At 39.8% G+C, this 25916-nt stretch overlaps 1 protein-coding gene across 1 annotated transcript in view; it reads left to right on the top strand.

Moving 5' to 3' along the window:
- Nucleotides 1-3231: 3231 nt before the first annotated feature.
- LOC133641914 (inactive serine protease PAMR1-like) overlaps nucleotides 3232-25916 on the top strand; it is a 78530-nt gene continuing 55845 nt past the window's right edge. The window contains exon 1 of the mRNA XM_062036032.1: nucleotides 3232-3402. Coding sequence (XP_061892016.1) covers nucleotides 3243-3402 — 160 coding nt within the window. The 5' untranslated portion in view covers nucleotides 3232-3242. The remainder of the gene's footprint in view (nucleotides 3403-25916) is intronic.

Genomic DNA, 25916 nt, shown 5'->3' with positions numbered 1-25916 from the left:
CACACCGGTCTTTCCTTGTCTCCCACCATAGTCACAGTGAAGCCAAGCCTTACATAAGCTTTGCCGAATCTTAGTATGGCAAAAAATAATCATGTTCCCCGAGGTCTTTTTTCTTCTTCTTCATCACTGATTATTACTCATTGCAGACTTCATGAGAGCCATCAAACATAATAAAACTTCACTTACTGTGCAATGTCTGCTGTCATTACGATGCCGACTGCTGGGATATTCATATATTCCCATTTAGACGGGAATATATGGTATTCCTCACGAAGAAACGAGTGGGGGAGGGAGGCACCAAGCGTCTTTTTGTGTCGTTCTCGCCATTCCCGGGCCCTAAATGGCTGTCGAAGTGTGCCTACTTGCCGGACAGTGGCGTGCGGTTAGGTTAATGTCTGGTGAGGCACGACTGCATCATCACAGTCAGATTTACAAACATATGAACCTGCAGTGCAGGTGTACCTAATGTTGTGTCCCTGCGGTCGTTCGCGGCTCCTGCAGCGCGAGCATTGTTGTTTTTGCACTTTTTGGCTTCTTGTTAAGTGACTTTTTTTTGGGTGGATTCGGTCTTGCACGTGGAGGGTTTGGGTGTGGGCTTTGGTTGGTGTGGCCGCGGCGCTCCCGTCTGGGGTGCATTCTGCGGCGGAGGTGCTTGGCACCAGGAGGCGGGGTTATGAGACGAGCCTCACACAGTGTGTCTTCGCAGCAGTTTTATGAATGCTCAGCACTTTACACACATACAGTTGTTGACAAAATACACTGTACATTATATACCTCAGCTAACTAAACTATGGAAATGTATAATATAATTCATATAGCAATACGGTCTCACTGCACAGCAGGCCAGCAGTTAGCCGAGTCATTGCGCACAATCCATGTTGAGGCACAACGCAGTGACGTGCCTCAACTGGCTGCTGATCACCGCACCGTCTCTTCTCAGTATTTGAACGGCAAATGTGAAAATAAAAATAAAAATAATCTAAAACTGGTGAAGTTAAATGGAAAATAACTTTAGTATAATCACTGGATACATATAACAATTAAATTATTTTTATTTTCTTTTTACTTTTTTTTTCTTTCCATGATGGCAGGGGAGGCTGTGCCTCCCCTGCCTCTAGTGACTGCACGCCACTGTTGCCGGAATACCTCCTCAGACTTCTTCTGCCCAGGTGAGATGCATGTTTTATGATCTACAATAAACTTGCAGGGAGCAAGGAAGCGAGAAAGCAGCAGACTGCTCAATGATGTATTCAAAAGGACACATGGTATGGATCACGGCGCCGCTATTAACAGTCTATCTCCGTTAGTGCTTAAAATACCAATCTCACTAATACTTGGTTAACATTCAAGTCACAAAATGTAAATGGAGTACTGTTGCCGGTTTTTGAAAGGTTATTTATTGGATTTTATGGGCAAAATAGAGGACCTACCATTGGCTCCGCTGTAATCGGGTTTTTATTTACCTCTATTTGTAAGTTAGAATGCATAAAAAAAAAAAAAAATCCATTCGTTGTCATGTCTTTCATAATCATTGTGAACAATAGGCAAATTCCCCAGCGGTGGTGGCAGCAGAGTTTGCAGCAGCAGGAACAGCATTGGCAGACTCTGCAAAGCCGACGGGTAGTTTCTCTTGCAGCACTTCCAAGACCTATGAGATAGATGTACCACTTTGAGAGCCTGCAGAAATTGACCAAGCAGGAGCTGGTCCAGTAGTACCTGGAGGAGGAGGAGAACAACCAGCTGAGGCGTGCAATGGAGTACATGGGTCTTGCTTGTAGAAGGCTCCCTGGAACTGCTCTGGGAGCGGGAGCTGGAGAGACTGAGGGCCAAAAACATGGATGGCCTGGGGAGGACTATTGACAGGTTACCAGCAACTATAGGATGAGACTCTTGTCGGCGGGGCTCGATTGGTAGAGCAGCCGTGCCAGCAACTTTAGGGTTCCAGGTTCGATTCCCGCGTCCACCATCCTAGTCACTGCCGTTGTGTCCTTGGACAAGATACTATACCCACCTGCTCCCAGTGCCACGCACCCTGGTTTAAATGTAACTTAGATAATGGGTTTCACTTTGTAAAACACCTCGAGTCACTAGAGAAAAGCGCTATATAAACATAATTTACTTCACTTCACTTGTCAGTCTAGGGTACATCATTGACGTACAGAATCAGTCAGTGCCATTCTTTCTCCATCTGGACTTGAGTTGTTTGCTGAGAATGATGGGTTTCTTTGTTTTGTGGCAACAGCATGGTGTCTCTTTATTGTATCTTTTTTTTCTTTTCTGGTTTTCGAAATGTCAAACTGTTTGGCGGCACATTTCAAAGCAGCGTCCACTTTCCAAGCTTGGGAACAGAGTACCGGGTGACAGGTATCTTGATTCTTTAATGTATGGAAAAATGATCAATTAAGAATCTTTGAAGTCATTGGACTTCTCCAACATGTTTTCTTCAACCAAGTAAAAAACATTTTCTCTTCAACAAATCCTGCGCTGTAGTCAAGCACATTTTAATTTTTAATTCTAAACATTTACTGTGGTTAGAGGGTGAGTATATTATTTTTGGAATATTTTGGAAAGAACATGACTTTTATGCAAAGCGACCAAGATAACTGAAACTTTGGAGGATGATCGAACATAGACTGAAGTTTAAGGTCAGAATATTTCTTTAAATCATGGGTTCTGGTTTTCACCTCGTGTTATGAGAGAATAAACACAATGTTATTTTGTGTAACGTGGTGCACTCTAACACCTGTTATCAGAATCAGAACACTGCTGAGCTTGAATTGCTCTGACTAAGATGTTTCAGACTGCTCAAGTAGTCCACCAGACGTGAATTCCATCACATCATTTGGTGCAGTGTTCGACATACAGTTATTTTGTGTGAGAGAGTGTGTGTGTCTTTGTATGTGTGAATGGCAACCACAGTGAGTTTAGGACAAAAGGCCGGTGGATGCATTCATTCAAGAGTAATGCCTGTGGTACTGGAACTGGAGTTTTGGAAGTCTGAACTGTAACCTGAGGCCAAGGATAATGAGAGAGGCAAGGAGACTGAGGGAGAAATGAGAGAGAGAGAGAGAGAGAGAGAGAGAGAGAGAGAGAGAGAGAGAGAGAGAGAGAGAGAGAGAGAGAGAGAGAGAGAGAGAAAGAGAGAGAGAGAGAATTGGAAGAAGGGGGCGGGAAGCATTGAAGGAGTTTAGGATGGTGATGTCAGCTGAGTTCAGAAAGTAAACAGAGTTCCAGACTGCAGCATGCTGTTGGCGGATCCAGAACTACAGCTGGGGCAGACCAACTGGGGGTCCCACGCAATTCCCTGGACTAGCACAATCACCAGTGGGAGGGAAGGCAGGTTCCTCTTCATTTCCCTTCTCTTCTTCATCTTCGTACCTCAAGGGACATCCTGGCCCCACAGTAAGAGAAGTTTACTTCTACAGTTCTCCCCTTTCTCTTGGGGGTGCTTCCTTTGTTCTCAAATGGCCAACATCTCTCCCTCTCTCCTAATCCAATCTTTTAATCCCTTAAGAGCAGAAAAGCAAGACATGCAAAAGAAATCCCAAGGAAAGCACTTTTCTTAACAGAAACTGACATATTTTGGTTATCGTTCATATTGTCTCTTGGATAGTTGAGGTAAAAAGCAAGGTTTCTTCTTTGCTTTAGACAAAATACATTGATGATGTTGTTGAGCTTGTTTATGGACTTTTGGATACTCAAGAACAGACACACATTCCTTCAGGTCTACCACTGCTCACATTTGGCAACAATCCTCCTTTGTTCAGCAATATCTCTTTGAAAGTCAAAGGTTGTTTTTGAGGAGCTCTTAAAAATAGCCTTGATGTGTTTACCCCATATGACCGCGTGCATTTCTGCAGGAAGTGGAGAGTCTGATTCAACCATGCTGACTGAGATAATGTCTGTGCTCCTCTTTGCAAAACTCTCAAAGAGTCAATATACTCTGAAGTCATGCTGTAGGAGTTCCCTTTTCATGAATTGTCGTCATCTGAGTCACCCTGGAGACGGCTTGTTGCATAATCGGGTGTAATTATCCGATGATGGATACTTTCTATGGCGTAAATAGATATTTTTATTTATTCATTTCTCTGCATGTTGTCAGGTCCCAAATGGTTGATTCCCAAGTGTGGGAATCAACAGCCATAAAACCTGAAGAATAAAGTTAGTGGAATTGTTCTTTTAGAGCAGGGGTGTCAAACTCATTTTAGATCGGGGCCCACATGGAGAAAAATCTACTCCCAAGTGGGCCAGACTGGTAAAATCATGGCATGATAACTTAAAAATAAAGACAACTTCAGATTGTTTTCTTTGCTTAAAAATAGAACAAGCATATACATTCACTGTACAATCACACATATACACATACTGTACATATACAAGTACATATGCACACATACACTCATGCACATAATCACGTTTCATCAAACATATATTAACGTTGTTGCCCTAGGGTAAACTGGGTATAACACATGGCACACTGACAAAGCTTAACCTATTGTTACTATAACAATCTACAAGGTTAATGTAGGTTGCTTCTCTTTCTTCCCCTCCATTTTTCTGCATTCTTTCATATCTCAAGTTATCATTACGTATATGTATTGTTGCATTTGAACAATTGTATTGTTGATAATAAAGGTAAAGTATTGGCATTGTTTATTATCAATAGCGCTATTTCTATTGGTACTCATATTGCTTAATTTTTAATGTAATAATGCTCATTGTCATTTCTGTATTATTTTTCATTTTCACTAACTGCTTATTTGCTATTACTTTTACCATCATATTTGTACATGTAGTATTTGCTGATGTTGCTCTGTTGTTGTTGTTGTTGTTGTAGTTGTTGTGTTTGTTTTTGTCTCTCTGTCTAATCCCCCTCTTGTCTCCACAATTCCCCCCTCTGTCTTCCTTTTTTTTATCTTTCTATCCCCTCCTACTCCGGCCCGGCTGCACCAAATGATAATATAAATACATTTAATAAAGTCAAATACAAATAAGTCAACAAGAGAAGTATCCCACACTTCTCTTTTGTAAAGTAAATCTGAACAGCCGATATGGGCATCTACATCTACTATATGATTTGCCTGAGAAGCTGGGCAGGGCATTATTTAAAAAAAATAAATAAAATAAAAATAGAACAAGCACATTCTGAAAATGTACAAATCATAATGTTGTTTTTTTTACACTTTTTTTTACACTTACATGTTGCGGTTAATAGTATTCTATCTTTATTTGTCGTTATTTATACTTTCTGAATAAATTGTGGCATAATGTTCATCAGTCAACTCATTTGGTGTTAATTTTCAATCTATCAAGATAAAAAAATTGTATCAAAACCAAATTACGGGATGTTATTTATGTAGTTTGCTCATTTTCCTTGGCTGGTGCACTAACATCATGTTTCAGTGTCAGTTTATTTCGAACATGCATACAATACAATGTTATGCATCACACAGTTCCAGTCGTTTCATTACAGCACGTCCGAAAAGGAGTAGGAAGAAGCAGAGCTTATTTAATCCTACCTCTTTTCATACCATAACTATTGTATCCAATTTCCTTGTTATCTGTAACAGAACAGTGAACAGACAAATAATAAATAAATAATTTACCATAGCAAACATACAAATATTAAATACATGTGGTTTATTTTATTTTTTACATATGTAGCATAATCTACAAAGATACAAAGAATTGCTACTGCAGCATCTAGTGTACACATTTAGAACAACAGTTTCTTTCATTCAAAAATTTCCCCTAATTTTTATACTTAGCAAACTCATCCCGCGGGCCGGATAAAACCTGTTCGCGGACCTGATCCGGCCCACGGGCCATACGTTTGACACCCCTGTTTTAGTGTAAATATTGTGGATGACTATGGAAACATTTTTCTCCAATGCGGTATATTGCGCTCTTATATACAATATGTCTCACATACTGTATATATATCATTTATCAAAGTGCATAATTGGGTGATATGACACTTCATTAGTGGTTTCCTAGCAGGGAGAGAGGTTTATTGAGAGCAATCTGCAGGATGAGCCTATGCTCAGATGTGTTACCCACAGAGGTCCCCCGGGAGTTTCCCCCTTTTCCATGATGGCTAAATCACTCTGACCTCAAAATACCAGGCAGCTGCTGCTGTGGAGACCATGTAAAAGGAACTGCACACTCAAAGCTTCTATTCAAACTATTTTTCCACAATGTGTCATGGTTAAAAAAAAGGCACCTTTTTGACTTGAGGAAATCATTTCATTATGTAAATATACTGTATACTGTAACTGTGTAATGGCACCCGCTTGGCAGGGCCCAGTTTGGAGGGTTATTTTTTTTTGCACAGCAGAAATTTTAACTCAACAAGAAAAAGAGCAGTCTCCTAATTGTGACACAAGGGAGAAATTGCATGTACTGTATACCATATTACATAAATTATCAATCACTCCACATAATCAAGTAAAAAAGGAAAGATGTCAGAGTGGGGGGCTATTCCGAATGTTGTCACACCCACACACACATGCCGCTGGGTTTGGTGCCTTGCCCAGGTGCATCATGGAAGTGAGCCAATAGGGCTTGAAAGTGTGTCGTGGAAAAGCATTGCATTCTGGGTCTTGCTGGACTCTGAATAGCTAATTTACATGGCGGAATACAAGACTCTGTGCTTAAGTCTTGTTCTTTTCTTTAACTACAATTAGGGATGTCCGATAATGGCTTTTTTGCCGATATCCGATATGTCCAACTCTTAATTACCGATACCAATATCAACCGATACCGATATATACAGTCGTGGAATTAACACATTATTAAGCCTAATTTGGACAACCAGGTATGGTGAAGATAAGGTCCTTTTTAAAAAAAAATAAAAAAATAAAACAAGATAAGTAATTTAAAAACATTTTCTTGAATAAAAAAGAAAGTAAAACAATATAAAAACAGTTACATAGAAACTAGTAATTAATGAAAATGATTAAAATTAACTGTTAAAGGTTAGTACTATTAGTGGACCAGCAGCACGCACAATCATGTGTGCTTACGGACTGTATCCCTTGCAGACTGTATTGATCTATATTGATATATAATGTAGGAACCAGAATATTAATAACAGAAAGAAACAACCCTTTTGTGTGAATGAGTGTGAATGAGTGTAAATGGTGGAGGGAGGTTTTTTGGGTTGGTGCACTAAATGTAAGTGTATTTTGTGTTTTTTATGTTGATTTAAAGGCCCACTGAAACCCACTACTACCGACCACGCAGTCTGATAGTTTATATATCAATGATGAAATCTTAACATTGCAACACATGCCAATACGGCCGGGTTAACTTATAAAGAGCAATTTTAAATTTCCCGCCACACTTCCGGTTGAAAAAGCCTTCGGAGGATGACGTATGCGCGTGACGTAGCCCGGGGAACAGAGGTATGCCTTCCCCATTGAATACAATACAAAAAAGATCTGTTTTCATTTCATAATTCCACAGTATTCTGGACATCTGTGTTGGTGAATCTTTTGCAATTTGTTTAATGAACAATGGAGGCTGCAAAGAAGAACATTGTAGGTGGGATCGGTGTATAGCGGCTGGCTGTAGCAACACAACAAGGACTACTCACTTGGATAGCAGACGCGCTAGCCGATGCTAGCCGCCCACCGGCCACCGCACGGATGATCGGGTGAAGTCCTTCGTCGCGCCGTCGATCGCTGGAACGGAGGTGAGCACGGGTGTTGATGAGCAGAGCAGATGAGGGCTGGCTGGCGTAGGTGGACCGCTAATGTTTTTATCATAGCTCTGTGAGGTCCGGTTGCTAAGTTGCTAAGTCAGCCTTAGTGTCGTTAGCAACAGCATTGTTAAGCTTTGCCAGGCTGAGATCTATTAACCGTGTAGTTACATGTACATGGTTTAATAGTATTGTTGATCTTATGTCTATCCTTCCAGCCAGGGATTTATTTATTTTGTTTCTATCTGCATTTGAGACAGATGCTATCACGTTAGCTCATGCTAAAGAGCTTCGTCGATGTATTGTCGTGGAGATAAAAGGCACTGTGAATGTCCATTTCGCGTTCTCGACTCTCATTTTCAAGAGGATATAGTATCCGAGGTGGTTTAAAATACAAATCCGTGATCCACAATAGAAAAAGGAGAACGTGTGGAATCCAATGAGCCAGCTTGTACCTAAGTTACGGTCAGAGCAAAGAAAAATATGTATTTCACTGCATTCTAGTCCGTCACTCTAACGTTCCTCGTCCACGAATCTTTCATCCTCGCTCAAATTAATGGGGTAATCGTCGCTTTCTCGGTCCGAATAGCTCTAGATGCGTTGAAAACAATAGGAAAATATGAGGGAGTGAACAACTGACAGCGTCACGCTACTTCCGGTAGGGGCAAGGTTTTTTTTTATCAGAGACCAAAAGTTGCGAACTTTATCGACGTTGTTCTATACAAAATCCTTTCAGCAAAAATATGGCAATATCGCAAAATGATCAAGTATGACACATAGAATGGATCTGCTATCCCCGTTTAAATATTTTTTTTTTATTTCAGTAGGCCTTTAATAAAAAAAATATATATAAAAAAAACAAAAAAACCCCAGATAATTTCCGATATTACATTTTAAAGCATTTAGCGGCCGATAATATCGGCAGGCTGATATTATCGGACATCTCTAACTACAATTGTTGTCACGATCGCTTCAAGGAAAAAAAAAAACATTTGGTGCGATATTTGTCATTTTAAGCATTACAGCAAAGTTGGAGGAAATTGAGTCAGTGAGCTAATAAAAAGATGACGAATAACCTGGAAAGCAGCCATGAGATGATTACATGTGATTGACAGTGCTGTAAATTGTATTTCATTGGTTATTTAAAGAGGCAATGTTGACAATAAATGAATGAGAATAATGGTTATAGTAAAAAATAAACCTTTTCATTAAGTGCATACACGCACATCCGAGGGTCCGTGACCCCTGGGGGTGAGAGGCGAGGGGATGGGCGCGTCAATCCAATTATCAACAGTATCGATACAAAGAGCAGTATTGGATCGACGCCAACGTGATGATATCGATATATTTTTTGGTTCTATGTTTATCTTCACAAATAATTATTGTTTAATGCCCATATTATATTTTATATTGTTTACAAACTGTTATATATATATATATATATATATATATATATATATATATATACATATATAAATATATGTAACACTCTTTTTTTTATGATATAGTGATTGGAGCACATAGTTGTTTGTCACAAAAAACATTCATGAAATTTGGTTCTTTTATGAATTTATTATTGGTCTACTGAAAATGAAACCAAATCTGTTGGGTCATTTGACATCACATGGACAAAGATAAGACCTTAAGATAAGGAAAGTTCTGTCGTCAGATGAAACAAAAATTGAGCTGTTTGGCCACAATACCGAACAATATGTTTGGAGGAGAAAAGGTAAGGCCTTTAATCCCAGGAACAACAATCCTACCATCAAGCATGGTGGTGGTAGTATTATGCTCTGGGCCTGTTTTGCTGCCAGTGGAACTGGTGCTTTACAGAGAGTAAATGGGACAATGAAAAAGGAGGATTACCTCCAAATTCTTCAAGACAACCTAAAATCATCAGCCCGGAGGTTGGGTCTTAGGCGCAGTTGGGTGTTCCAACAGGACAATGACCCCAAACACATGTCAAAAGTGGTAAAGGAAAGGCTAAATCAGGCTAGAATTAAGGTTTTAGAATGGCCTTCCCAAAGTCCTGACTTAAACGTGTGGACAATGCTGAAGAAACAAGTCCATGTCAGAAAACCAACAAATTTAGCTGAACTGCACCAATTTTGTCAAGAGGAGTAGTCAAAAATTCTACCAGAAGCGCTACCAAATATTAACATTATTGTATGTATACTTTTGACCCAGCAGATTTGGTCACATTTTCAGTAAACCCATAATAAATTCATAAAAGAAGCAAACTTCATGAATGTTTTTTGTGACCAACAAGTATGTGCTCCAATCACTCTATCACAAAAAAAAACAAGAGTTGTAGAAATTATTGGAAACTCAAGACAGCCATGACATTATGTCCTTAACAAGTGTATGTACACTTTTGACCACGACTGATATAAAAATGTATATCCAGATCTTTCTGTGTGGAATTTGCATGTTCTCCCGTGACTGCGTGGGTTCCCTCCGGGTTCTCCAATTTCCTCCCACCTCCAAAGACAAGCACCTGGGGATAGGCTGATTGGCAACACTAAATTGGCCCTAGTGTGTGAATGTGAGTGTGAATGTTGTCTGTCCATCCGTGTTGGCCCTGTGATGAGGTGGCGACTTTTCCAGGGTGTACCGCGCCTTCCGCCCAAAATGCAGCTGAGATAATCTCCAGCACCCCCCGCAACCCCAAAAAGGGACAAGCGGTAGAAAATGGATGTATGGACATATATACAGTATATAAATATTCGTTTATGGTCAGTGTGCATACATTACTCACAGAGAATTAGAGGGTACACCATGCTGTCAAATAATCCGCAGTCCTTAATTTGACACCACCTGACATACAAGATACATGTGAGCAAACAAATAACATACATTTTCTCAAACTCACATATTGGCAGTCAGCGTGACACCATGATGCTGGGACAGAACACGGCGTGCAGGGAAGTATGCTAGTTGAAATATCTTTGCAACAACAAAAACACGCACGTATGCAAAAGATGGCAACACTTTGCAAACCACCATCACAACAAAACAGCAACACAACAAAACGTACACACGTTGGATTATAAAGAACTCCGATGGTGATAGTCAACAGGTGCGTGTCCTAATAACCAAGCGGAGGCGGGAGTGTCAATCAGCGCTCCACACTGGCTGTGACAAGGCAGGGGAAGCGCACGGGAAGTGGAAAAACAGGGAGGAATGGGCGCTGACACTAACTAAACACTGCAAGATAATACATAAACCCCCGGTGATGTCAACTTGTGAGCAGTGTAGGGCGGGGACGGGGACAGAAACACACTGTTTTTAAACTTTAATACGATCATCCAACAGCACACCTGTTCTCAATTCGTTACTAGGCCTATTTAAGGTTCTTCTATTTAACCCTTGTGTAATGTTCACATTGTTGTTACTCAGCCAGCGTTTGTGGGTCTGATGGACCCGTTGCATTTTGTTGCTTTTAAGGCCTCACAATCAAACACTTTTATGTTAAAATACTGAACAGATGTTTATTGGGATAAGGTTGCAACATTGTTTGTCAACACTGTCTGCTCTCATTTTCTCGCACATTTGACCCTCTGATGTTCTGTGTACCTACACTCTGTCCTCCTCCTGTCTAGGCCTGCTGTGTGTGTGTGTGTGTGTGTGTGTGTGTGTGTGTGTGTGTGTGTGTGTGTGTGTGTTTGTGTGTGTGTGTGTGTGTGTGTGTGTGTGTGTGTGTGTGGTACACAGAACATCCATTTCCACACTTCTATTAGCCCCGGGTCCAGTGGACCCGGACATCTTATATTTAATAGAAATGTGTAGGTGGGGTGTATGGTGTGTGTTCATTAAATATGTATTCTGATATACACAACCGTTCAAAAGTTTGGGGTCACATTGAAATGTCCTTATTTTTGAAGGAAAAGCACTGTACTTTTCAATGAAGATAACTTTAAACTAGTCTTAACTTTAAAGAAATACACTCTATACATTGCTAATGTGGTAAATGACTATTCTAGCTGCAAATGTCTGGTTTTTGGTGCAATATCTACATAGGTGTATGGAGGCCCATTTCCAGCAACTATCACTCCAGTGTTCTAATGGTACAATGTGTTTGCTCATTGGCTCAGAAGGCTAATTGATGATTAGAAAACCCTTGTGCAATCATGTTCACACATCTGAAAACAGTCTAGCTCGTTATAGAAGCTACAAAACTGACCTTCCTTTGAGCAGATTGAGTTTCTGGAGCATCACATTTGTGGGGTCAATTAAACGCTCAAAATGGCCAGACAAAGAGAACTTTCATCTGAAACTCGACAGTCTATTCTTGTTCTTAGAAATGAAGGCTATTCCACAAAATTGTTTGGGTGACCCCAAACTTTTGAACGGTAGTGTATGTTCTTCACAGAAAATGATCCAAAGTCAGTGAGTCTCACTTTGAAAAATTAATTAATTGTATCATTTTTCTTTTATTAAAAAAATGAAAACGGGTCCCACAGACCCGAACACCACACAAGGGTTAAGTGCTGTATAGTTGTATTGTGTTACTTTTTGCTTTTGTGCTGCCTTACCTAGCTGCCACTACGTACTCTGCACTAGCCTGATGTTTTATACCTTTTGTTATTTTTACCAGGTTAATTCAACTTTTTTACCTGCACGTCGCCTACCGTCTCTGTATTTTGGGGATCACGACACATTCAAATGCGTAACAACGATTCCTCATCCTTGCGGCGGACCCTAAAAAATGCCGCCCTGAGCAACAAGCCTTGTGGCCTACATCCAAAACCGCTAGGGCTGTGCCATGAGAGAGAACATGTGATATATTGCAATATCAATATGTTGTTCTATACTGCTAGCTACTAATGTATTTATCTACTAGAAATAATATAACACATGATGATGCAAAGTAACACAGGGAATGTTTGAAGTTGAACCCAGCAATGAGAGGAAAATGTCAAACTTGATAACTGTTGCAAATGCCACTGATAGCAGGGTGCACATGCAGCCTTCAATTATGCAAATTGCAACTCTCGAGGCAGCCATGTTTTGTTATAAATGTCATCTGATGCAAAAGGCAATTTTCTAGCTTAGTAGAGAGCAGCTTGTAAATAGTGGCAGATTTAAAGTTGGGTGCAAGCTTGTGAAGCCCAACTCGAAACCTTTTGGATACACAAAATCTATTATTAATCATTTCTTATCAAGAAAATGTGATTAAAAGGAAATTACACTCTATAATGGAGCATGTATAATTTGGTTAGCTGGACCAGACTTAACAACCTGAAAAGAAGAACAACATTTTTGTCGCCAACAAAGGTCAGGGTTCTAAGATCGTTTGACACGTAGTGCCTTCCAGGTCAGCCTGGACTGATCCATGAAGCAAAGCGGCTCATTTCCATGACCACTTCCTGGCATGTTCAGCAATGATGTCATCGTCTGTATTTATTTTTCAAAGGTATGCAGCTGATCTACTGTCTGCTTTTTATAATCGGATCCTTGTGTTGTGTGGCACAGGACTCGGTGGAGAATGTGACGATGAGTCTTATTTCTATGGCTTTCTCAAATTTTCATAGAGAGTTTCCAAAATCTGGAAGAGGAAAAGCAAACACCACTTACAAAATCCGCAGCAGCACACACGTGATCTGCAGCCAAGATGAAGTGGAAACAATCAGAGGGGGGGAAAAAAGAGATATTTTTAGTAAAGATTGCACGATGTTGAGTTGAGTTTGTGTTTATTTCGAACATGCAGGCAACATAATACATCACAATTTCCAGTTTCTCTATTCAACATGTTCGAAAAGGAGTAGGTTTAGTAGTTTATTTAATCCTACCTATTTTCCTTTACATAGCAGATGGTAAAACTTTTGTTCACTTCCTGTTCTCAAAGTATTCACAATATACTCCATAAGTAATAACAATACAAAATAAATAAATAAATAATAATTAGTGAAATCATTTATATTTCATATGGTGAGATAAGTACGATTATCTAGAAAATGAATGTTACGTTTACATGTGGGTGTTCCAACAGGACAATGACCCCAAACACACGTCAAAAGTGGTAAAGGAAAGGCTAAATCAGGCTAGAATTAAGGTTTTAGAATGGCCTTCCCAAAGTCCTGACTTAAACTTGTGGACAATGCTGAAGAAACAAGTCCATGTCAGAAAACCAACAAATTTAGCTGAACTGCACCAATTTTGTCAAGAGGAGTATTTGTATTGCTCCATTTGTAGTGTAATAATGCTCATTGTCATTTCTGTATTATTATTTATTTCGCTAACTGCTTCTTTGTTATCACTTTTACCATCATATTTGTACATATCGTATTTGCTGATGTTGCTCTATTGTTGTTGTTGTTGTTGTTACTGTTGTGTTTGCTGTTGTTGTTTTTGTCTCTCTGTCTTATCCCCCTCTTGTCCCCAATATTTCCCCCTCTGTCTTCTTTTTCTTTTCTTTCTATCCCCTCCTGCTCCGGCCCGGCTGCACCAAATGATATTATAAATACATTTAATAAAGTCAAATACAAATAAGGCAACAAGAGAAGTATCCTACACTTCTCTTTTGTAAAGTAAATCTGAACAGCCGATATAGGCATCTACATTAACTATATGATTTGCCTGAGAAGCTGGACAAGACATAAAAAATAAAAAAAAAGACAAAAAAAAAGAGGAGTGATCAAAAATTGTGAATGGATACCAAAAGCGCCTTATTGCAGTGAAACCTGTCAAGGGACATGTAACCAAATATTAACGTTGCTGTATGTATACTTTTGACCCAGCAGATTTGGTCACATTTTCAGTAGACCCATAAGAAATTCATAAAAGAACCAAACTTCATTAATGTTTTTTGTGCTCCAATCACTCTATCACAAAAAAATAAGAGTTGTAGAAATTATTGGAAACACAAGACAGCCATGACATTATGTTCTTTACAAGTGTATGTAAATCTTTGACCACGACTGTACCAACTGGGACCTTGATTTATTACACTGCTGAGTCTCATTTGCAAGTACTCTAGGATAGACTTTGTATGCAGTTGCAATTCCAAGACGTTAGATGGCAGTAGTGTATATGTTATGATGTGTTACCTGGCTAGGAAGTATTATCAGAATCAGAATCTTTTTTTCTGCTGAGTACATATAAACAAAGGAATTTGTCTGGTGTATTGGTGTAAAAACAACTAACATGAGGAATAAAGCCAAAGTAGAAATAACTTAGGTAAAATAAAATATAAGAAGCAATTGACAATAAATAAAATATTATATTTTTATAAAACATAATTACAAAAAAAACAAAAACACACAAAATGTACAAAAGTTGCAATGGGGTGCAAGTAAGTAATAATGTAAAGTCCAGTGAGCGTTAATGTAACACATAAAGGAAACCGTTTCAGCCTTCACATTGTTGGGATGTTTTGTGACTGTGGGGCTGATGAGAGTTGTGTTATGTGGAAGGAGAGGGACGTGCAGGGACATTGTTGATTAGTCTGATAGCAGAGGGAAAGAAACTGTTTTTGAGTCAAGAGGTTTTGTCTCTGATGGACTGCAGCCTTCTGACCAGAGGGAAGGGTCTCAAACAGTCCATGTGCTGGGTGAGAGGGGTCGGCCCACCTCAGGGTCCTGGAGGCGTACAGATTAGATTGCAGCCATTGACCTTCTCTGCAGAGAGGATGATTCGTTTTAGTCTCATGCACTTGTCTATAGCTGTGGTGCTTCATACCAGACTGTGGTGTAAGAGTGTGCCATCATGGTCATTTGCAAGTTGAACTTCTTCAGCTGCCGCAGAAAGTACATTCTCTGCTGTCCTGTTGTGATGAGGGAGGTGATGTTCAGCTCCCACTTGTGATCCTTGGTGATTGTTGTCCGCTGGAAGTGGAAAGACTCCACAGTAGACACCGTGAAGTCACCAATGACGATGCAGCTGCGGATTGCAGTGTTTTTTTCTAAAGTCCTCAACCATCTCCATTGTCTTCCCCACCAGAGGTGAGTCCAATGAGGGTGGTGTCGTCTGAAAACTTGAGGAGCTTGACAGACTGGTGACTGGAGGTGAAGCTGTTGGTATACAGGGAGAAGAGCAGAAGGGAAAGAAAGCAGCCTTGAGGGGAGTGTTAATGGTCCTGCTGTCCGAGACATTCTTCCCCAGCTTCACCTGCTGTCTCCTGTCAGAGCGGAAATCTGTGATTTACCTGCAGATGGGGTCATGCACGGTTAACTGAAATAGCTTGTCCTGGAGCAATGCCGGCCGGGATTATTGTATTGAAAGCAGAGCTATAGTCCACAAAACCGATCCTGACGCACGTTTCTGCTGTGTCCAGATGCTTGAGGATGGAGTGGAGGGCCAATTTGACAGTGTCATCAGCAGACCTGTTTTTTTGGTAGGTGAACTGTAGGGGCTCCAGGAGGGGGTCAGTGACTTATAGACTCAGATTTAATCACCCCACAGGTCAGGGCGACAGGTCTGTGGTCATTAAGTCCAGTGATCCTTGTTTTTTTGGGGACACCAATGACGGTGGTGGACTAGAAACAGGCTGGCACGTGGCATGTCTCCAGTGAGGTGTTAAAGATGTTCGTAAAGACTTAAGACCGCTGACAATCACATTGCTTCAAGGCGGAGAGACAGAGTCTGGACCAATTGTTTTGCAGGGGGTTCTGCCTCTTGAAGATCAAGTTTCCATATCTTTCATTGACTGAAAGAGATGTCGCTGGAATAAGGCGTGTTTAGCATCCTCGGTGAAAACCAACCCTTCCCATCCAACCTGAGAGGAGTTGCAAAGAGATAACTGCCCAAAGATAGGTGTGCCAAACTTGTGGCATTGTATTCAAAAAGTCTTGAAGCTGTATTTCCTGCCAAAGGTGCATACACAAAGTATTGAGCAAAGGCTGGGAATACTTATGTATATGTGATTTCTTAGGTTTTTATCTTCAATACATTTGCAAAATAAAAAAATAAAAACGTGAATACTTTCCAGATGCACTGTATGTGGCACAACCAATGTAAATTAGCATATAGCCAGCAAAGTTTTGTAAAAGTATAGCCTTACTGTACAGTCAAGCGTTTTCTATCAGGCATACTTGCTTTGTTTGCACTTATAATTTTAACATTAGCTTTAGAGGCAATACGACTAAGGGCCTGATTTACTAAAGGTTTGCGTGTACTAAAACACGTGCAAACTTGATAGCACACGCAGACCTGATCTACTAAATGTGAGCAAAGTGGATTGAAATCCATTTTGCGTCTCTGTCTTTAATAATATGCAAAATATAGGCTTATTGTCAAAACACCCTCAATACTGGGAGGAGAAGATGCAAGTATACTATACAGCACGTGCAATGTGATTTATCAACACTCGTCACTATTTTGCGAGCACTATTTTGCGTTTTATTTAGCACGTGTCAGAAAGCCGTACTACCTGACACGGACGCACACCGTTATGAGACAAGAGGTGCTACCGCTGCAAAGACAGACGATGGACAGAGAATCTTCTGTAGTACGTGTGTGTTTCAACATATTTGGACAGTCAGAAAAAAAAAAGACATATCGTCTATTCAGCAATTTCCTTTTATAATGTTATAGCTGCTGGATGAGTTAGGGGGCTAATAAAAATTAGTTTCAATTGATGCATTTTAAATGTCTGCTGTAATTTAATTAATTTTTTTTCAATGTTTTTTATTTAGGAAATACATTACTATAATATTTCTGCGTCATAAAAATATGTCTCTCATTACGTATTTTCTGCCCACTGGCTGCCCTGTCTCTAATACTAGTAACTGTAGAATACCCGTGTTTCCGAGACATGTGAGCAGTACTTGAGAATTTTAACTTGAAAGTATTTGTACAAGTTTTCACAGCCTTCCGCAACATGTTCCTTCAAGTGAGCTATTAAAAATGAGCCTTAAATGCTAAGTACCTGTTAAAAAGATGCTGGCAATCAGTTCCAACAGACTTAAACACACAGCGTGGTTCATTTCCATGCAGTTTGTAATGAAGCACAAAGACATAACCCCTCTATGTCTGAAACGACTAGTCACAAAAATACAAGAAAACATGTTGTTAGCTAGGAGTTAACTAATCTAATGCTTTAAAGGCCTACTAAAACCCACTACTACCGACCACGCAGTCTGATAGTTTATACATCAATGATGAAATCTTAACATTGCAACACATGCCAATACGGCCGGTTTAGATTAGTAAAGTGCAATTTTAAATTTCCCGCGAAATATCCTGCTGAAAACGTCTCGGTATTATGACGTTTGCGCGTGACGTCACGGATTGTAGCGGACATTTTGGGACAGCATTGTGGCCAGCTATTAAGTCGTCTGTTTTCATCGCAAAATTCCACAGTATTCTGGACATCTGTGTTGGTGAATCTTTTGCAATTTGTTTAATGAACAATGTAGACAGCAAAGAAGAAAGCTGTAGGTGGGAAGCGGTTGCAGCAACACAAACACGTAGCGGCTAAGTCGTAGCCGGTGTTTCATTGTTTACATTCCCGAACGATGACAGTCAAGCTGAACCATTGGCCTGTGGAGAACTGGGACAACATAGACTCTTACCGGGAGGACTTTGAGTTGGATACACATTGGCCTGTGGAGAACTGGGACAACAGAGACTCTTAACAGGAGGACTTTGAGTTGGATACGCGCTACCGTGAGTACGCAGCTGCGGCTTCCAAACATTTGATCGCTTGCCCGTACGTCCGTGCCGCTATGTGCATGTCACATACGTAACTTTGGGGAAATGTATGTGCTGTATGAACTTTGCGGAGGTGAACGGTACTTTGGGCTGTGGGATTGAGTGTGTTGTGCGGGTGTTTGATTTGTATTGGCGGGTTATATGGACGGGAGGGGGGAGGTGTTTGTTATGCGGGATTAATTTGTGGCATATTAAATATAAGCCTGGTTGTGTTGTGGCTAATAGAGTATATATATGTCTTGTGTTTATTTACTGTTTTAGTCATTCCCAGCTGAATATCAGGTCCCACCCGCCTCTCACAGCATCTTCCCTATCTGAATCGCTTCCACTGCCCTCTAATCCTTCACACTTACTTTCCTCATCCACGAATCTTTCATTCTCTCTCAAATTAACGGGGTAATCGTCGCTTTCTCGGTCCGAATCGCTCTCGCTGCTGGTGGTCATGATTATAAACAATGTGCAGATGTGAGGAGCTCCACAACCTGTGACGTCACGCTACTTCCGGTACAGGCAAGGCTTTTTTATCAGCGACCAAAAGTTGCGAACTTTATCGTCGATGTTCTCTACTAAATCATTTCAGCAAAAATATGGCAATATCGCGAAATGATCAAGTATGACACATAGAATGGACTTGCTATCCCCGTTTAAATAAGAAAATCTCATTTCAGTAGGCCTTTAACACAAACCCCTAAAACAAGGTTTGCTGTAAAAGTAAATGTACAATCGACAAAATCTTTCATTTAGACAAAATAATATACTGAACAAAAATATAAACACAACACTTGTGTTTTCCCATTTTTCAGGAGTTGAACTCAAAGATCTTAAACTTTTACAATATACACAAAATACATATTTCTCTCAAATATTGTTCACAAATCTGTCTAAATCTGTGCTGGTGAGCAATTCTTCTATGACAAGAAAATCCAACACACCTCACAGGTGTGGCATACCAAGATGCTGATTAAACATCGTGATTATAGAACAGGTGTGCCTCAGGCTGCTCACAATAAAAGGCCACACTGAAATGTGCAGTTTTGCTTTATTGTGGGTCTGGGGGGTCAGAAAAGCAGTCAACATCTGGTGTGACCACCATTTGTCTCACGCAGTGCAACACATCTCCTTTGTGGCCAAACAGCTCAATTTTGGTTTCATCTGACCACAGAACTTTCCTCCAGAAGGTCTTATCTTTGTCCATGTGATGTCAGATAAAACAAAAATTTAGCTGTTTGGCCACAATACGCAGCAATATGTTTGGAGGAGAAAAGGTGAGGCCTTTAATCCCAGGAACACCACTCCTACCGTCAAGCATGGTGGTGGTAGTATTATGCTGTGGGCCTGTTTTGCTGCCAATGGAACTGGTGCTTTACAGAGAGTAAATGGGACAATGAAAAAGGATGATTACCTCCAAATTCTTCAAGACAACCTAAAATCATCAGCCCGGAGGTTGGGTCTTGAGCGCAGTTGGGAGACCCAACAGGACAATGACTCCAAACACACGTCAAAAGTGGTAAAGGAATGGCTAAATCAGGCTAGAATTAAAGTTTTAGAATTGCCTTCCCAAAGTCCTGACATAAACGTGTGAACAATGCTGAAGAAACAAGTCCATATCAGAAAACCAACAAATTTAGCTGAACTGCAGCAATTTTGTCAAGAGGAGTGGTCAAAAATTCAAGCAGAAGCTTGTGGATGGCTACCAAAAGTGCCTTATTGCAGTGAAACTTGCCAAAGGGACCAAATATTAACATTGCTGTATGTATAATTTTGACCCAGCAGATTTGGTCACATTTTTAATAGACTCATAAGAAATTCGTAAAAGAACCAAACTTCATGAATGGTTTTTGTGACCAACAAGTATGTGCTCTAATCACTCTATCACAAAAAAATAAGAGTTGTAGAAATTATTGGAAACTCAAGACAGCCATTACATTATGTACTTTACAAGTGTATGTAAACTTTTGATCGCGACTGTATATACTTGCAGCTTGTATATAAAACGTTGATGGAGAGTTTTAGAGTTGTTTTAGAGGGCTTTGAAGGCTGCAATGATGACTTCCATTAGTCGCATCTTGCAAGCGGTTTCCTAGAAAAAAAAAAGATGTGTGTTCTTGTCACACATAATGATTTTGAACGATAGGCAAAACAAAACAAAAAACACATTTTGAGGTGGGGTAAATGTTTCGTTGTATTGCAAAATCTTTATAAATGCAATAAAATGTGTTGGGTTCTTGCATCTTACAACATGTAGCACTCCTTTACAAAGTTTTGTGAGAATTTGTTTTTGAGTATTCCTAATCATAAACAAACCCGGACTCTTGTAAATATTACTTATTCTCCAAGCCTAATGCAAGAGTTCTCACTGAAGTATCCCAAAATGCAGCCTCTGGTCATCTCTCTGTCGGGACTTTAATGACATTACCAGGCTACCTCTTAAAAGCCTTTTGGCCTTTTCATGTTTACGTCCCATAATTCAGCTTTTAGACTGCTCTAGTGTCTTTTAGCAAGCTGAGGCAGCAAATCCCACGGGAAGACAAACTGTCTTCTCCTCCTTTATCCTCATGTGGCAGCCATCACACTTTTTAAACTGTTTTCATTCTGCTGGTCTTTGCTGCGTGTTAAAGGTCAAAGTCGACAGTGATTGTTGACAATGGCCAGTCACACGCTTAATGACACTTTTCAGATCACAATCTGGGTCTTATTACAAACATAACATCAGTTTGAACTGCAATTGGTAGTAGTATTATGCAACTGGTTTGATTTAGATCTGTGTTTTAAGCAAACAACACTTACTCCGTTACTGGGTCAATGCCAGGTTGAAAATTGTCATCAGTCTTTTAGTCTGAAAACAGAAGAGAACATTTGTTGTACAAAAGTATTTTTTCCTAGCCATGACCTGCCTGACCAGATGATACAAAAATGACCATCTGGACAAAAAGCACAAGTTTGGTCAAAGGGAGACAGAATATTATAAATTCAATAGGACTACGCAATGACAGCAGTACAAAAAAATGATGCGGTTGTGAGTTTGTTTGTTGCCACAGCAAGAATCTGTGGAGTGCGACCGCCTGGATAGTAAGTGTGTTGATGGTTGGCATGAATCACACATTCCTGAGAAGTCTAACAGATGGTGACAAAGACTGGTGGCGCTTTCAAGGTTAAAGTACAAATTCAACGGAACCCACATTGTCAAATAAATGTATGACTTCTGCAGATGGCGAAAAAACTTGAGACGGCACAAAATGCACAAAATCTGCTATTGAAAAACCTGCATAGAAATTTTACCTACTGAAACCACAGCACCCAATTTCCCTTTGATTAATGTCCTGTGCCTTTGTTGACTAAGACAGAGTAGCAGAACATTTACACGTCATAACATTTTTGATATAAATTTGCAATACAACCATCATAAAGTAGGGAATAATGGGTTTGGTTTTCACACTGTTTACTCTCGTGTGAATTGCTCATCATCAAAACATCTTTCAATAGTCATTCCTACATTCAGGAGTTAGCTTGAAATGTGTATCCGGCTCATTTTCTTTATCATTGTAACACAGAGGTAATACATTTTTAAAAACACTCTGACCCATCGTGACAACTAACCCCCGTCACTGGGTTGGTTGTCTAAAAAAATGCTAAAAAAGCAGAAGTAAATGTGAAAGCTGAATTGCACAGACAAGCTGACAAATACATAACTTAATGCAACCAAACGCAACACAAGCAATGACAGGAAAAGACATCTTCAGGCCAGACTACTGTGACATGTATAGATACAGTATATGAGTATATGTGACACGTTTGACAACCAACCCCAGAAAGAATGTGGCGTCTAACCTCAACTGGAGATTGTAGCTAGCGTCAAGGTTTACCATTGTGCAACAACTAGTTATGGTTATGCTCATACTTGCCAACCTTGAGACCTCCGATTTCGGGGGGTGGGTGGGGCGTGGTCGGGGGAGGGACGGGGGCGTGATTGGGGGCGTGGTTAAGAGGGGAGGAGTATATTTACAGCTAGAATTCACCAAGTAAAGTATTTCATATATACTGTATATATATATATATATATATATATATATATATATATATATATATATATATATATATATATATATATATATATATATATATATATATATATATACACTACCGTTCAAAAGTTTGGGGTCACATTGAAATGTCCTTATTTTTTAAGGAAAAGCACTGTACTTTTCAATTAAGATAACTTTAAACTAGTCTTAACTTTAAAGAAATACACTCTATACATTGCTAATGTGGTAAATGACTATTCTAGCTGCAAACGTCTGGTTTCTGGTGCAATATCTACATAGGTGTATAGAGGCCCATTTCCAGCAACTATCACTCCAGTGTTCTAATGGTACAATGTGTTTGCTCATTGGCTCAGAAGGCTAATTGATGATTAGAAAACCCTTGTGCAATCATGTTCACACATCTGAAAACAGTTTAGCTCGTTACAGAAGCTGCAAAACTGACCTTCCTTTGAGCAGATTGAGTTTCTGGAGCATCACATTTGTGGGGTCAATTAAACGCTCAAAATGGCCAGAAAAAGAGAACTTTCATCTGAAACTCGACAGTCTATTTTTGTTCTTAGAAATGAAGGCTATTCCACAAAATTGTTTGGGTGACCCCAAACTTTTGAACGGTAGTGTATATATAACAAATACTTGACTTTCAGTGAATTCTAGCTATATACTGTATATATATTTATTTCATATATATATATATATATATATATATATATATATATATATATATATATATATATATATATATATATATATATATATATATATATATATATATATATATATATATATATATATATATATATATAAATAAAATAAATACTTGAATTTCAGTGTTCATTTATTTACACATATACACACACATAACACTCATCTACTCATTGTTGTGTTAAGGGTTGAATTGTCCATCTTTGTTCTATTCTCTGTCACTATTTTTCTAACCATGCTGAACACCCTCTCTGATGATGCATTGCTGTGTGGAACGCACAAAAGTGCTTTCATCAAATGCACTAGAGTCTGGAATCTTCCATCTCTCCCTAGCATGGCCCAAAACCGGTCAATCTTTGCTTCCTGAGGAAGATCTTCACTGCTAAGAACCTGGTAGTCCACTACTTCTTCCCGGAGGCTATCCAGGTTCAATCGCAGCTGCGGCTTTGAACTTACAAGCTATTTCTTCATCTAACTCGGCGTCGGCGTCGCCATGGCTGTATCTTCCTCGTTCTTCTGCTTCGTCTCCTTGTTGTGTGTGCAGTTGTGCACTGCACTCTCTAAAAGCCGTAGATGTTATTGTCACATATGCATGTACAGTAGATGGCAGTATTGTCCTGTTTAAGAATGTCACAACATTGCTGTTTACGGCAGACAAACTGCTTTACGGTAGACGAAAACGTGACTGCTGTTGTTGTGTGTTGTTACCGCGCTGGGAGGACGTTAATGACACTGCCTAACAATAAACCCACATAAGAAACCAAGAACTCGCCCTCGATCATTCTACAGTTATAACGTGATTGGGCAGGCACGCTGTTTATATTGTGGGAAAGAGGACGTGAAAACAGGTCAGGTCCACATGGAGCTGGACGGGGAGCGGCCCCCAGCTCAGCCTGAATTTCGGGAGATTTTCGGGAGAAAATTTGTCCCGGGAGGTTTTCGGGAGAGGCGCTGAATTTCGGGAGTCTCCTGGAAAATCCGGAAGGGTTGGCAAGTATGGTTATGCTTATGGTGTTAGTTTATTTTTAACATGCGTACAATTACAATATGATATATTACATATTTCCAGTTTCTCATTACGGCATGTCCAAAAAGGTTATCTATTTAATAACGCTCTAAAACAGGGGTGTCAAACGTACGTCCAGCCCACGGGTTGAGTTTGCCAAGTATAAAAATGGGGCAGCATTTTTGAAGGAAAGAAACTGCTGTTCTAAATGTGTCCACTTGATGTCGCAATAGCAATTATTTGTATCTTTGTAGATTATGCTACATATGTAAACAAAAAAATAGACCACATGAAGTTAGTGCACCAGTCGAGGAAAATGAGCAAACTACATTAATAACATCCTGTAATTTGATTTTGATATTGTTTCATCTTGATAGATTGAAAATTAACACAAATCTGTTGACTGATGAACATTATCACATTATTTATTCAAAAAGTATACATAACGTCAAAGATAGAATACTATTAACCGGAACATGTAAGTGTAAAAAAACCCAACATCATTATCATTTGTACATTTTCAGAATGTGCTCGTTTTATTTTTAAACAAATACAAAAATCTGAAGTTGTCTTTATTTTTAAGTTATCCTGCCGTGATTTTACCAGTCCTGCCCACTTGGGAGTAGATTTTTCTCCATGTGGCCCCTGATCTAAAAAGTTTGACACCCTTGTTTTAAACTATATAGTTCCCTTTACACTTTTTAAGTCTAGTTTAGTTATAAACTACTGTGTGTAAAAGCCTAGAGGACGAATACTGAGGAGCTGAATATTTACAATTTGACATGAACAAATAAAAACGTCCTTACACCCCAAGTTTAGCTTTTTTACTCTCGAGCACGGGTCTTCAACGTTTTCCAGTCCTGAGAAACCCAAACTGATGGAGAAATGGAGCGAGTACCCACCACTTATTTATGCTGTATACATTTGTGTTGTAAATTAAACCAGTCCTAATGGTACCTTGTTATTGTACAAAACTAAGATATTTCAATAATACACTATAGCCCCGCTATTAACTAGCTGGAAAATAAAGTGCTTATCGTTACCTGGCAGCTAATAGTCTTGTCTCAAGATGGCAACTAGTATGCTAGTCGGCACCTATTTTAAACGCTAACATCAATATAATAATACTGTAAAACTATTTATTCATGTTTTTATTCTACAAAACTAACCCCACTGCAGTACTTCTGTGGACACCATAGGGGAAGACCTCTGATCTCATCTCACCCTTTTGGGGAGTGAGTGGGGGACCCTCAACTATACGCGACCGGGCAATGGAGTTGTTGTGGCCGGTGTGGTCACGGTAGTCATTGTTGTTGTGGTGTTGTTGTACTCGGGGGGGTGGTTGTGCAGGAGTTGGGGTAATTTAGACGGGCTGTGTGTGTGTTTTTTTTTTTTGTATGACTGGGTTAAGTGGCCGCGTGGTATGCTTTCTTGGAGAAGGGGTCATTGGATGTTGTTCTGTCTTCATGGGGGTCTTGGTGTTTTTGTCTGTGTTTGGACGTGTGTCTTTTTCCGTTTTGGTTTTGAAGTGTTATTTTTGTTTTTTTTAATGGATGTTTATTGGGCGGTCGCTTGTTTCGTTTACGGTTTGTGTGGCGCCGCGCAGTTTTGCAGAGTCCGTGTTCGTCTGTTTCAGCTTCGTGCTGTGGGGTTTGTATCAATGGCTTGATGCGGGGTTTTTTTTTTTTGGTGTGGGGGCTGTGGTTCAGTTGTTTGGGCGGTGGTGTGTTTGTGATGGTCTGGATTGGGGAGTGGAGTTTCTTGGTGGGGGGTAGCGTTGATGTCTCTTGTTTGCATGTTGGCGTTTGGG

This window comes from Entelurus aequoreus, linkage group LG24 (assembly GCF_033978785.1).
Source record: "Entelurus aequoreus isolate RoL-2023_Sb linkage group LG24, RoL_Eaeq_v1.1, whole genome shotgun sequence".
NCBI classification, from domain to species: Eukaryota; Metazoa; Chordata; class Actinopteri; order Syngnathiformes; family Syngnathidae; genus Entelurus; species Entelurus aequoreus.
The sequence above is the reverse complement of the archived record's forward strand: the minus strand, read 5'-3'. Positions and strand labels throughout refer to the sequence as shown.